Source organism: Carlito syrichta, unplaced genomic scaffold, assembly GCF_000164805.1.
Source record: "Carlito syrichta isolate Samal-C Ts95f unplaced genomic scaffold, Tarsius_syrichta-2.0.1 Scaffold302427, whole genome shotgun sequence".
Classification (NCBI taxonomy): Eukaryota; Metazoa; Chordata; class Mammalia; order Primates; family Tarsiidae; genus Carlito; species Carlito syrichta.
This window is the reverse complement of record NW_007246523.1, coordinates 40993-55306: the sequence shown is the minus strand read 5'-3', so window position 1 is coordinate 55306 and position 14314 is coordinate 40993. Positions and strand designations below refer to the sequence as shown.

Genomic DNA, 14314 nt, shown 5'->3' with positions numbered 1-14314 from the left:
AACCTGTAGGCTCAGGCAATCCACTCACCTCAGCCTCCCAAGGTGCGGGATTACAGGCTGAGCCACTGAGCCCGGCTTAAAATTATATTTAAAGGCAGGTCATGAGTAGAATTAGGCATTGCTTTTTAGAGTCAGAATACTATTTTGTTGGGGGGTGGAGGTTATGTTCAGTTACCCAGATTAGCAATAAAAATGCCAATGGCTCACAAGGCCTTATGGGGTCATTGCTTGCCTTGGGCAGCCCCATCAGCCCCATAACTGGTCTGAATGCACCCAAGAGTCCATGAAGTCACATTAAAGAAGAGGAAATTTGAAATAAGTGCTTTCATACCTGTCCATGACTGGCAGCAGAAGCGGGGGATTTTCAATCTGTTGCAGGCAGCCTGTGACGGTAACAGTGCCTATGTGGTTAGCAGGCTTACCGTGGACAGTAGGCTCTGCAGCCAGTGCAGGGATTCCTGGAACCTCTCGTGGTGGCATCTGGGATCTCACCGTGGTGTCTGCCTGTTAGGAGTCTGAAACAAATCTGGCTTGTACTATTATACTGCAAGGGACGTGTGGATGTGGTGGATGCAGGTGGTGATAGAGACTGATGCCAAATACCTTAGCGGGGGTGAGGCAGTGGGGAGAAGGAAGGACCAGTTAGAGACTGTTTCCTGGAGGTGGGGAGGCCAGGAAGAGCAGAGGAGGCTAGGAAGGGCCCGTCAGGAATAGTAAATGGCACTTGTCAAACACAGTCAGGTGAGGTAGCAATGGAGAAGCTGGAATGGAAAGTCAGGGTCGTGGGGGCAGGTGCCCCAGACTCAACTCTGGAGGGCCTGGTGTGCCTGCTTAGGACTCAGACTTCTCCTGGAGGGGCTAGGGCTTGTGTGTGCTGCGCAGCCATGTCCCATATTAGCCGCAAACCACCTACTGCCCTACAAGGCACATCAGGATCTGAATATGGCCCCAGGTGACACTACTAGTCAGTGGTGGCTGACTGGGAGGGTGGGGCGGCTCCTGTTCTCTCTCCTGCCTCTTGGTCAGCACCTGTCTCTGAGGATTTGAAGCAGGAGCATGCCCTGGTCAGATCTGCATTTAGAAAGGTGACTCTGGCCAAGCTCGGTGGCTCAGCCTTTAATCCCAGCACTCTGGGTGACTGAAGCGAGTAGATTGCCTGAGCTGGCAGGTTCGAGACCAGCCCGGGCAACTAGGCAAAACCTCGCCTCAACAATAAATAAAAAAATTAACTAGACATAGTAGTGCACGCCTGTAGTTCTGGCTACTTGGAAGACTGAGATAGAAGGATCACCGGAGCTCAGCAGGTCAGTACTGGGGTGGCCATCATTGTGCCACTGCACTCTAGCCTAGGCGACAAAGTGAGGCTCCACCTGGAAAAAAAAAGGAAAGGTGACTCTGACAGCAGGGAGCCCGGAAGGGCCAGGGAAGCAGCTAGGGGTGTGGTGGGGCATGGAAGGGACAGGAGCAAGGAGAGATGTGGGAGGAAAGGGCCAAGACGGAGAGGGAGACGGCTGAGGACAGCTCCCACCCTGGTCCTGGCGTGGGCGGGGTGAGGGGTTCAGAGAGGGCTGGAGAGGTGGTGTCTCTCTTTAGCAGGGTCTTCACACTCCATGATCATTAGTTGGAGACATCTGTGACAGTACATTCTTAGAAGATGATACTGAATTTCTTTTTTTTTTCCTTTTTGGTTGAAGCAGGGAGACAGAGACTGTGTATCTTCAGAAAGGTTAATATTTGGACACTTGATAGGAACAGAGATTAGGATGGAGAAGTCTGATTTTGTGTGTGTGTGTGTGTTGGAGTCTCACTCTATTACCCAGACTGGAGTGCAGTGGCCACTCCCGACCACCGCAGCCTCAACCCACTGGGCTCCGGCGATCCTTCTGCCTCAACCTTCCAAGGAGCTGGAACTACAGGCACGCGCTGCCACGCCTGGCTGATTTTTTGATATATTGTAGAGATGAGGTCTCGCCAAGTTGCCCAGTGGGTCTCGAACCCACAGGCTCAGGCAATCCCCTCACCTCAGCCTCCCAAAGCGTGGGTTTACAGACTGAGCCACCCAGCCCAGCTTGAAGTCTGATTTTTTAAAAATGAATTAGTTAAGAACATTATAATGTAAAAAGATTTCCGGGAAAATATTTCAACCTTGGGCTGATTTAAATAACTGTATTTTTTAAAGGAGGTGTCTCTAGAAACCTACTTAATGTACTGTCTGTAATGCCCATAAGTGAAAAGTAATAAAACTGCATCTGTTTTAAAAGAAAATTGTATAATTTGTTTGTTGTCGTTTTTATGAGTCGGAGTCTCATTCTGTCACCCAGGCTAGAGTACAGTGACACACTCACAGCCACCGCAGCCTTGACCTAGGCTCAGATGAGCCCTCCACCTCAGCCTTCCAAGCAGCTGGAACCATAGGCATGTGCCACCACGCCCGGCTCATTTGAGAATTGCATAATTTGAACTTTTTACCTTTTTTTTTTTTTTTTTTTGAGTCGGGTCTCACTCTGTCCCCCAGGCTAGTGCAGTGGCATGATCATGGCTCGCCACACGCCTTTACCCCTTGGGCTCAAGCAATCCCTCCACTTCAGCCTCCTAAGTAGTTGGGACTGCATGCATGTACCACCACACCTGGCTAATTTTTTTTTTTTTTTTTTTTTTGTGAGAAAGTAGGATTTATTGTGGGGACAGAAAAGCTCCCAGAGTGGGAGGGGACCCCAGGGGGTTGCCACTGGCTAATTTTTTTAATTGTTTTTATAGAGATGAGTCTCACTATGTTGCCCAGGCTAGTTTCAAATTCCTGGGCTCAAGCAATCCTTGGCCTCCCAAAGTGCTGGAATTACAGGTGTAAGCCACCACACCTGGCCCACAAATTAATTTTTAAAAATATTTTGAGAACTGTTCCAATACAGTGGCGTTCCTTTGCAGTCTTCTGTATTTTATTTTATACATTTTTGAGGTTTTTCTGAGTAGGAGCCCTTAGGCATTCCCTGCTGCCAGAGAGGTCCACAGCATTACCCAGTAAAGAGCCCTGCCTTGGGGGCCTTGGTGTGGCAGGTGGGCCTTGGAGCCTGGTGAGTCCTTCTTCCCTTGCAGGCACTGTCTTGTCAGGTCCATTCTCTCCCTCACCCCAGTGCGCTAGCAGAACTCCTAGCCCTCGATGTCTGTTCTTTAACTTACAGATGTATCTCCAGGACAGTGCTTATGTTGTTAGATTTCTACTGTTGGGTCCATGTAAATTTTCATTAGTGGGGTTTCTCCCATGAAGAGCAGAGACTGAGAATTCTTTGTGCTGTTCCCACCTTGCCCAGCAGCTGGCAGTGTTTTGGGGTGCTGGGGAAATTTTGTTCAGTGTATAAAGATAATGCAAAGGCTGTATTTAATTAACTTGTGTTTTCTTAAAAATAATTTTAACTGGACTGGGTAAAGGTGTAAACTGCAAAATAAAGGACCATGTAGAAGTAGATAAAATGACTTCCACCAAACTCAAATCGTGGGAAATAATCCTTTTCCTTTAAGCTCATATTATGAAAAGTTGTATGAGGCTGTTATAAACGGACTTGTGAATAATCTGAGCATGATCTCATCAGTTGGAACAGAGTATGAAATAAAACACGAAGACTTCCCTTTTTTTAGAAGGATCTGTTTTATGGATTTTTAAATTACAGAGATTCCTTGAACTGGAGAACAGTGAAGGACCCACACAGGAAATACGAATAAAGCAATGAGAATTTAAATAATCAAATGTGAGCAAAAGTAAAGGGAATGTGTGTCCCATCTGACACATCCCTGCTCTCTCATCCCTCCCCCACACTGAAATGTCTCCAGATTCCTTCCGGAGAGCCCACAGTGTGGACGGTCATGAATGCTGTGTAACTGGCCGCTCTGCGCTCTAGAGGGAACTGTGACACTGGGCATAGGAGCCAACAGGAAGGTAGGAAGGAAGCTTCCTGGGGATGTTTTTCCTGGAGATGCAACCTCCTCGCCTGGGGACTGTGAGGTGGCCGGCCCCTGGGGTTCATGGGCATGTCACTCCCCTCACTGTCTGTCAGTGTCCCATGGAGTCTAGACTAGATATGCCATATCGGAGAATCTTTTGTAAACATTTTTGATCAGTGACTCACAACTTTGAAAAAGGATTATTTTTATATAAGACGATCCTTAAATTATACTTTAAAGGCCCAAACCATTTTTTTAGAATACTGTCCAAACAAGTTAATCATGCACAGACCCAGTAAGTTTTGTGGTCTGGTTCTTATCAAATTTTGAAACAATTTGATACTCATAGCCAGAGGTTTGGAGGGATTTTATAGATACAACCATTCCTGGTACTTTGCTGGCTAATTAATGACTTCTGAGTGTGGTGGGTGGAACCTTTTTGTTAACATTATTGTGAAATAACAAAATGGTTTTATATGGGGTGAGAGGCACTTTTGAAACTCCTGATCTTAAATGTATTTCAAATCTGACTCAAAAATGACGCTGCAGAAAATGTTCACTAAACAAGCCGGGCTCGGTGGCTCAGCCTGTAATCCCGCGCTTTGTGAGGCTGAGGTGAGTGAATTGCCTGAGCCCGAGGTTTTGAGACCTACCTGGGCAACTTGGCGAGACCTTATCTCCACAATAAATCAAAAATTAGCCGGGCGTGGTAGTGCGCGCCTGTAGTTCTGGCTCCTTGGAAGGCTGAGGAGGAAGGATCGCCGGAACCCAGCAGGTTGAGGCTGCAGTGGCTAAGTCTGAGTGACAGAGTGAGACTCCAACTCAAAAAAAAAAAAAAGAAAATGTTCACTAAACAAACTTGAGAATGATTGCAGATGCTAACATTTATTCTCCATGACTTAACAATGGCCAACAGTTCTGTTGGAAGAACAGAGGAAGGGAACTACTGGGGGCAACTTTTTGAATAAAGCCTTTGGACTTCTTTAGGAGTCTAATTCCTGACATTGGGACTGGTGGAAAGTTCGCGTCTTAAGCAAGAAAGATTGAAGTACATTCTGCAACTCCAGCCTTGTAAACCGTAATCATTTTTAAGGTTGACGAGCATAGTTCACTATGAAATGAAGCAAGTCATTTGGCATTTCTGCACTGTGAGTCAGTTTTGACATCAGCCTGGACTGGGAATTGACTGGAAGGTTTTGGTGTTGGCCTGTGGCTACACTGCAGCATCTCCATCCAGAGGCATGCATGAGCAATGCTTCCCTTTGGACTCCGGCCATTCATTTGTGGAATAGAGCAAGAACTGGAAAGGAAAATCTAGAGACTGCCTTGGATTGCCTGACGTCCTGTTGAATCAAAAAGCAGTGGGAGGCCCTTTCCTTCCTAACAAAAGCCTCATCCTCTTGCATGAAATTCCCAGCATCTGTCTGCATGTCAGAGACAGGCCCACTCTCGCCCATCCCTCCAGTTGATGGTCACCTTTGGGCGGGTGTCTGTATTCTGCTTATTCCAGGTGTTTTCCAGGCCACTTCCCCGATTATGTAACTTTGATCAAATCCAGATGCTGCAGAATGTTTGATACAAGAGGTCAAATGGCATTTGAGAAGAAAAGCATTTCTGTATTCATGACTTTGGTTTAATTTCCTGTGTGGGCCTGGCCTTTAGAGTCAGAAGCTCACGGCCACGAGGTGGAAAGGAAATGCACAAATGCTTTTTCAGGACAGCTGGAGGGCGGGCCCCCTTCCCCAGTGTACTTTTCCACGTTAAATTATCACTTAGTGAGTTTCAGTGGCTTCTAGTCATGGTATTCTTCTACTTTTGTAATTGTAGTCTGATAATGAACAATCCACATTCATTGCAAGAAATATAATATAGATATAATATGACATAATATAGGAAAGAATAAAGAAAACTTGAAGTGCTTGTAATCCTACCACCCTGAGCTTACTGTTCACATTTTGGTGAAGTTCCTTCTGGTCTTTGCCGGTTTTTGCAAAATCGGGATCATGCTGTATATACTGGGTGATACTGAGTATATTATTATGCATATATTCCCAAGCCATTAAATATTTTTTCCAAAAATATATTTACTCAAAAATATTTTGAGTAACTTTTAAAATATATTCTACTTTATGAATGGAGCATAAACTTACTTGTGTTGATAGATATTTTGTGCTTTTCCTTTTTGTGTGCTGTTATTTGAAATCAGTATGTATAAATCATGGTGTGGCTCTCTTAGGATAAGTTCCCAGAGGTAAATCAAAGACTATTAAATTCTTGGTTCATATTCTAGTTGCCCTCCTGAAATGTTACAGCAGTTCATACAACCACTACTAGGACTGTATGAAGCGTGCCCATTTCATTGTCGCTGTGGGTGTCAAGAAAATGTATCTGCAGATTTGATGAAGAATTTGCATTTCTTTGATTACTAGTGAGGGTTCACACATTTTACAAATTTAACAGTAATTTTAATTTTCTGTGAATTACCTATTCATGGTTTTTGTCCATTTTTTTCCATAGGGGTTGGATTTATCTTTTCTTGTTGGTACATGAGTTCTCTTATGTTAAAGCTTCTTTGCCTGACAGTTTTACCTAATATAACAACAACAGAAGCTCTTGACTGGATCCATTTAACTGACTTGCTAAATTGACCAGCACTCCCCACCTCTTTCTGAGACAGGCCTTCCTGGTTCCCATGGCACACAATAGGGCCACTCCCCACCTCCTCCTGAGACTGGCCTCCCTGGTCCCCACGATGGGGCAACCACTGTATTCTTCCTGCTCCTGCACACGTTCCCGTCCACTAGCAGTCAATTGTGTTTGTTTCTAAGCCTGCTTATTTCAGATACATGTTGTTGGAATTACTTGATTAGTGTGAAACCAATGAAATAAGTGTGAAAGGAGAATTATTTCTATGAAAAATAAGATGAATGCTTTAGAAAGACTCAGTGAAGGAGCATAACTTTTAAACCATTGACAGAATTAAGTGTAAGACAGCTGTAATAATTGGAATGGAGTGTAGAAATCTTGAAGGATTCTGCAGTGGGAATGCATGGTGAATCACTCCAAGTTTTCCTTCCACCTGCAGGAAGTTGAAACTGGAAGTGAGATGATGCGTTTTAGGTAGGACTCACAAACGAATACCACATCAAGCACTAATCACATACCCACATTCCAAAGGACAGTCCTTGGCTCTGCAGTTAAGACTAGCAAACCAGTGTACTGGGTGGGGGTGGGGATAACATACTTTAATAAGATATGATTCCTTGCTCTACCAGCTTTTTTGGTTAACTAATAATCCTGATCTTCATGGCACTAGGGTACTTTTGGAGTCAGAGTAGATACTTGGAGAAAGGGAGCCTAACACATCACTAAGCTGTTTTTGCCTTCTCAGAGGTGGCAGTGTTACAAGACCTTCTTCCTTGAAATTATCTCTGCCAACAAGATTCATAAAGTGAAATTACCAATTGTCATAATAACGTAATTTGGGATTTCCTCTTTCAGAAAAACAATTCCTGAAGGTTTACTTCAGTTAGTAGTAAAAAAGCCGGAATTGAAAGACCTTCATTATTTCTGCTCTATTGATTTATTCCAAAGAGGTATTAGAAAAGACTTATTTCTTAAAGTTTTCTGGTCTTGTTTCTGGAAGTTTAGTCTAGTTTCTCAGGTGTCTTAGGTGTCTCCTGTGTTTTTTTGAAGTGAAGGCAGAATCAGGCCCATCCTTGAGATGGGTGTTATTGCCCAAGAAAAGTTGTACAGGGATCCTCTAAATCCATAGAGAAGGTAAACGGAAATATTTTGTTTGGTTACCATTTGTGTTTGCCTCAGCATATGGTAGATGTTTCCATTCTTTTCAGATTTGAAGTTTTTCCTCCTTTTTCTTGAAGTTTGATTTTTTTATTGTAGTTCCTTGGATGAATATTTTGGATTTCACTTCATAATGTTCTTCCACTGTAAGTTCCACCCGAGTAGATTTGCTGGTTTGGAAGAACCCTTCTGCATATTGTCATTATCACAAGGACGTTCTAGAGAGTTTGAACACTATTCAAGAAAAAACAGGCAAGAAGAAACTTCAGGCAAAAATAATGAGCTGTTTGACCCTATAATAAACAATATTTACACATTTTCTAATATAAGAGCTGTTGGTTGATTTCCAACTTGCAGAATCTGTTATAGACAAAACATGGAAGATTTCATTACTACAGAATAGGAAAAACTTGCTAATTTCCACAAGGTAAAAAAGTATAAGACCATGCTTGAGAGTGGGCGTAGGGAGAAGGGAGGGTGGGATGTTAATACCCTTCTCTTGGGAAGTACGTCCCAGAGCTATGCTGTCTGAGCTGGGAGAGCAGTCAGTGAAGGGATAAATGTGTGGCTGGGTACAGGGCCCTGGTGAGCCAGCTGATCTTAGAGAGGTAGGGATGGTCACCAAACAACTGTTGTTTCTAGGGGCGAAGGGAACAGGGATAGCAAGCGTTTGTCCTTCCTTTTAGGCCCTTCCGTATGGTTTGATTTTTTAACGTATGTACATATATTAACTTGGAAACACTTTAATATGTTTTAAAGCAAGAAACTTTTCCTTCATATTTTAAGCAAGGGCAAATACATATGAGGATATCCTTTCCATTTCTGACAACAGTCATGCTGAATTAATGAATTTTAAAAGCTTAAACTATTTGGGAACAGCAATTACCACCCTAGAATGAAAATACTTAGTGTTTTTCACAAGATTTAGTAAAGAGAGAGTTTTTTTAAAACCACTTTTTTTAGATTGATAATGGTGTGTTCAGATGTTAAAAATGAAATAAATTAGGAACGTTTAATGTTGGAAGCAAAGACTTTTGCTCCTGAGAATAAGAGTAATTTTTTGTTCCAATTCCTTCTCTTCCTGTTTCTTCTTCTGTTCCTCTTTCTCTTCTAGAAGCCCTTCAGAGGCCAGTAGCGTCTGACTTTGAGCCTCAAGGCCTGAGCGAGGCTGCCCGTTGGAACTCCAAGGAAAACCTTCTCGCGGGACCCAGTGAAAATGACCCCAACCTCTTCGTCGCACTATATGATTTCGTGGCCAGTGGGGACAACACTCTAAGCATCACTAAAGGTACAGGACTGTGGGCAACTGGTGGTGATTGTGGGAAGCAGAAATCCAGTAATTACAGCTTGACCTGCTACTCTTTGCTCAGTGACAGCACAGCTGTGAAGTGGAGAATGCAGAGACATCCACAGCAGCAACAGCGTCTTGCTGAGGGAGTCGCCTCTTTAAAGAGCTCTTGTCCAGAACTGTCCTGTTTTGTCCTAAGCAAAAACAGAACTTTCCCTATTTTTCATACTGAAAGGACAGCAGGAACAATTACTGAAAGCACTTTTTCAAGTAAAAAGCATTATTTCCCCAAAAAGTTGTGGTTTTTTTTGGAGTCTGAGTTTCACTCGCTCAGGGTGGAATGCGGTGGCACACTCATGGCCACTGCAGCCTTGGCCTGCTGGGCTCAGGCAATCCTCCCACCTTAGCCTTCCAAGTAGCTGGAACCACAATTGTGTGCCACCGTGCCCGGCTAATTTTTTTTTTCTTATTTATTATAGAGACAAGGTCTCGCTAAATTGCTCAGGCTGGTCTTGAACCCCTGGACTCAGGCAATCCTCTCACCTCTACCTCCTGAAGTGCTGGGATTACAGCTGTGAGCCACCGCGCTCAGCAAAAAGGAAGAGAGCACTTGAGTAAATACAATTGGTTTTTAAAAACTGAGGCTGTATGCTTACCTGTAGGTTCAGTACACACAGGAAACTTCATATGTAAACATGCATTCTTGCACTCTTATGAGTACATGTATTTATGTGGACTTGTTCAAATGAAATCAGTATTTAGGAATTTGGAGATTTTTAGTAATCTTACAAGAATAAACGAAAAAGAAAAAAACTGTTTTTTAGAGCTGGTGTGTCTGATTTGGTTCTTTTCTTCTAAGGTGAAAAGCTCCGGGTCTTAGGCTACAATCACAATGGGGAATGGTGTGAAGCCCAAACCAAAAATGGCCAAGGCTGGGTCCCGAGCAACTACATCACGCCAGTCAACAGTCTGGAGAAACACTCCTGGTACCATGGGCCTGTGTCCCGCAACGCCGCTGAGTATCTGCTGAGCAGTGGAATCAATGGCAGCTTCTTGGTGCGGGAGAGTGAGAGCAGCCCTGGCCAGAGGTCCATCTCACTGAGATATGAAGGGAGGGTGTACCACTACCGGATCAACACTGCTTCTGATGGCAAGGTAGGGGCCAGACAGGGAACCCTTGCTTGGCAAGGAAGCTGGTGGGTCCAGGGTGGGGGTGGCAGTAGGTAGTCCTTGGCCAGGAGAACACAGAGAGCCTGCTGTCTGACTGATAAGTTATTGTAACAGAAGTCAGCCAAGGAAGTATTTAAACTGTCTTCATGTAAACAGCAGGAATCTTTCTGTTAGCTTTATGAAGACCCTCTTTTGAGCATTGGTTACGTGATAGTACAAGTTTCAGGCCTGATGTGATTCTTATTGTCCTGCTGACGTTTTGTTGTTTCTTTTTGAGTCGGGGTCTCACTTTGTCTCCCAGGCTGTAGTGCAGTCGCATGATCACGTGCTAACACAGCCTCGACCTTCAGGTCTCAGGAGATCCTTCTGCCTCAGCCTTCCAAGTAGCTGGAACTACAGGCACACACCACTACACCCAACTAATTTTTTTATTTACCGTAGAGACAAGGTCTCGCCAAGTTGCCCAGGCTGGTCTTGAACCACTGGACTCAGGCAGTCCTCTTGCCTCTGCCTCACAGAGTGCTGGGATTGCAGGCATGAACCACTCAACCCAGCCAGCAGTTTTTTAAAATAGGAGGAATACCTGTTGGATTTTGCACATACTTCTTACAGTAAGATTCTTTTACCCAAAAAAAAAAAAATTTCTTATAGGTGGCACCCAGATGATACAGTGCTACCAGTTTATTCCAGAGTTACCTGGCATATATATGCTTATACTTAAAAAGACACACAGATGATGCGTATCCCACATTGTTCTGCATCTTGCTTTTTTCCCACTTGATAATACATATTGGGCCAGGTGCAGTGGTTCATACTTGTAATCCCAGTTTTAAAAACTGCTGAATACTCAGCGTGGTGTGGGCAGGTGTACTTGCTAATCACCCATCATGAAATGTTGGGTGAAATGAAAACATGCTGAAAGAATCACCAAAAAAACCTCACTGAAGCTGAACACAGTCTCCCACAACAATATAAACTGGTACACTGATACTTACGGGTTCCTAGAACTCTTACCTAGTGGGGAAAGCCTTTACTACAAGGGGCGCACCCTCCAAAAGATAATCCCCTGGTTTTTGGGGTTTTTTGTTTTTTGGGGGTCCTCTCTCATGTGACAATAACAGATTGGAAACAACCTGAAAGTTGGCAAGTAGGGAGGGAACTGCTTAAATAAATGATGGTTCATCCATGCTATATAACCGTTAATAAGAACAGGGCAGCTCTGTTACAATCCCAAAATGTATTGTTTTATTTTATTTTATTTTATTTTATTTTGAGTTGGAGTCTCACCGTGTGACCCAAGCTGGAGTGCAATGGCACGATCGTGGCTCATCATAGCCTGCCTGGGCTCAGGTGATCCTTCTGCCTCAGCCTCCTGAGTAGCTGGAACTTTTTGAGTTTTTGTAGAGACAAGGTCTTGCTATGTTGCCCAGGTTGGTCTCAAACTCCTGGCTCAAGCAATCCTTGAGCATCCAAAAACGGCATGGCCCCCTGTGTCCTACCCTCCCTGTTCACCTGATCTTACCCCAAGTGACTTTTTTTTCCTGGGATGAAAAATGTCCTCAAAGGGAAATGTTTTGCAAATATGGAAGAGCTGAAACAAAAAATAGTAGAAGCACTAAAAGGCATCCAAATTGATGAGTCCAAAAACTGTTTTGAACAGTGGGAAAAAATGTCACAATAGGTGCAGTGCATCAAACGACGAGTACTTTGAAGGTGACTGAAGTTTAAACATGTAAGAATAAATAAACAATTTTTTATAAATAACTTCTGGTTGGGGGGGGTCCTCTTTTGTAAATAATGCTGTTATGAATAGGCAGCTTTCAGACCTTTTTAAAAATCTGAGCCCACTCTAAGAAAAACATGTTTTTCATCAATGCTCAGTATTCATACTAGTAACAAAAGTTTTGTGAAACATTACCCTTGCTGTTTATAATGCACTCTGATATTTTGTATTCCATTTTGTTCCATTTCATTTTTTTTTTTTTAATTATGATCAAGGCAGGCGTGGTGGCTCACTTCTGTAATCCGAGCATTTTAGGAGATTTAGGCAGGAGGATTGCTTGAGGTCAGAAGTTTGAGACCAGCCTAGTCAAATACCTTATGCACTTGTAGTTATAACTACTTGGGAGGCTGAGGTGGGAGGATCCCTTGAACTCAGAAGTTCAGGACTGCAGTAAGCTGTGACTGGCACTGCACTCCAGCCTAGGCAACCTAGCAAGATCCTAGGGAGACCCTATCTCTAGATAAAATAGAGACGACAGATACCGCAATTCACTAAATTTTGTCATAGACCTGCTAGTGGCTCTTAGTGCTCTCGGGCAAGACACTGATCCCTTAAAGCCTCTTTTACTTTAGAGTTTTTCATAGACCTACCATTTGAAAATATACTGTACATTTCTCTGTCTACAGTGTAAATATATGCAAATTAGTTACTAGAGGTGATTGAAGGTCATGTACATTGAAAGTTTGTATAGGCCAGGCTTGGTGGCTCAGCCTATAATCCCAGCACTTTGTGAGGCCGAGGCGAGTGGATTGCCTGAGCCTGTGGGTTCGAGACCAGCCCAGGCAACTTGGTGAGACCTCATCTCTACAATAAATAAAAAATTAACTGTGCATAGTAGCGCACGCCTATAGTTCTGGCTACATGGAAGGCTGAGGCGGAAGGATCGCCGGAGCCCAGCAGGGCAATGCTGGGGTGGCCGCGAGTGTGCCACTGCACTCCAGCCTGGGCAATGGATTGAGTCTCCATCTCAAAAAAAAAAAAGAAAGTTTATATAGCTATTGCCAAATCACCCTCTCTAGAAGTTGCACAAGTCTTTTCTCTCACAAACAACATGTGAAAGTGCCTGTTTCCTCTCACCCTCACCAAGTTTATTGTTAAACTTGTAGACCATCTTTGTTGTGCTTAGTGGTAGAGTGGCATCTCATTGTGTTTAATTTGCATGTGTCATATTTGGAGTCATCTTCATGCCATTTATTAAGTTTAGCTTTATCCTCCAATATTGTATTAGAAATCTATACTAAAGATACATATGGATTTAGGCCTATAAACCTCTCTTCCATTGGTCTGTTGATCCCTCTGCCAGTACTAAACTATTTCTTTCTGTAGCTTTATACTGTGTTTGAATATGTGGTAGGTCTAGCCTCCTCTTAATTTTTTTTTTTTTTTTTTTTTGAGTTGGAGTCTCACTCTGTCACTCCCGGCCACTGCAGCCTCGACCTGCTGGGCTCCGGCGATCCTTCCGCCTCATCCTTCCAAGTAGCTGGAATTACAGGCATACACTACCACACCCAGCTGATTTTTTGATTTATTGTAGAGATGAGGTCTCGCCAAGTTGTCCAGGCGGGTCTTGAACCTGTGGGCTCAGGCACTCCACTCACCTCAGCCTCCCAAAGCACGGGATTGCAGGCTGAGCCACCGAGCTCGACTCTCTTAATGTATTTTTAACATTTCCTGGCTGTCCTAGCACATTGAACAGACATGTATATATACCTGTGTTTTAAGTGCTCTCGTTGGTTTTCTTCGAATGTCTCAGAGCCTTCTAGCTAAGCCTCACTGCCCGTACCTGATGTTTTCCATCACTGCAGATGTCTTTAGCACCAGCACTGTGGTTTGTATGCCAGACAGCAGAGCCTGTTGTGGATTGTGCCTAGAGAGGGGTTAGCGTTTAGGTTGTTTTCCTGATCCCAGATGTGGAGCCAGCTTCTTCCATTCTGCAAGATATACTCTAGGGTGGTGGGCCCTTTAAAGAGTCTTCAGATCACAAGGGTACCTTCCTAGTGAGTTAGAACGCCAGTGCACTGCCCGTGGGGCAGATTCTCTGGAACAGACAGCTTGCTTCCCATCTGTGCTGTCTATCCAAGGCAAGCCATGCCACACTGAGATAATCACTTGAGACTTGTACTGAACAGGATAATGGTTTCTTTTCCCTAGAGTTGTTTAATCAGCAGCCTTGGAACAGATGCAGGCAGGCATGATCTAGTTTGACAACTCATTTGCGAGGGGCTGGTCTAAAGTGCTGTCCAAAGGGCCAAGGGAAGGCCTGCATATGGGATACGTGATTCACAAGATTCATCCAGAGAGGATGCCAGCCCCTCTGTCTGAAAGCCGGCAGG

The 14314-nt window shown here is 44.0% G+C and overlaps 1 protein-coding gene across 1 annotated transcript in view; it reads left to right on the top strand.

Annotated features, from left to right (window-relative positions):
* The window catches only part of ABL1 (ABL proto-oncogene 1, non-receptor tyrosine kinase), a 156928-nt gene that overhangs the window by 114850 nt on the left and 27764 nt on the right, over positions 1–14314 (top strand). The window contains exons 2-3 of the mRNA XM_008056642.2: positions 8855–9028; positions 9888–10183. Of these exons, the coding sequence (XP_008054833.1) occupies positions 8855–9028; positions 9888–10183 (470 nt within the window). The remainder of the gene's footprint in view (positions 1–8854; positions 9029–9887; positions 10184–14314) is intronic.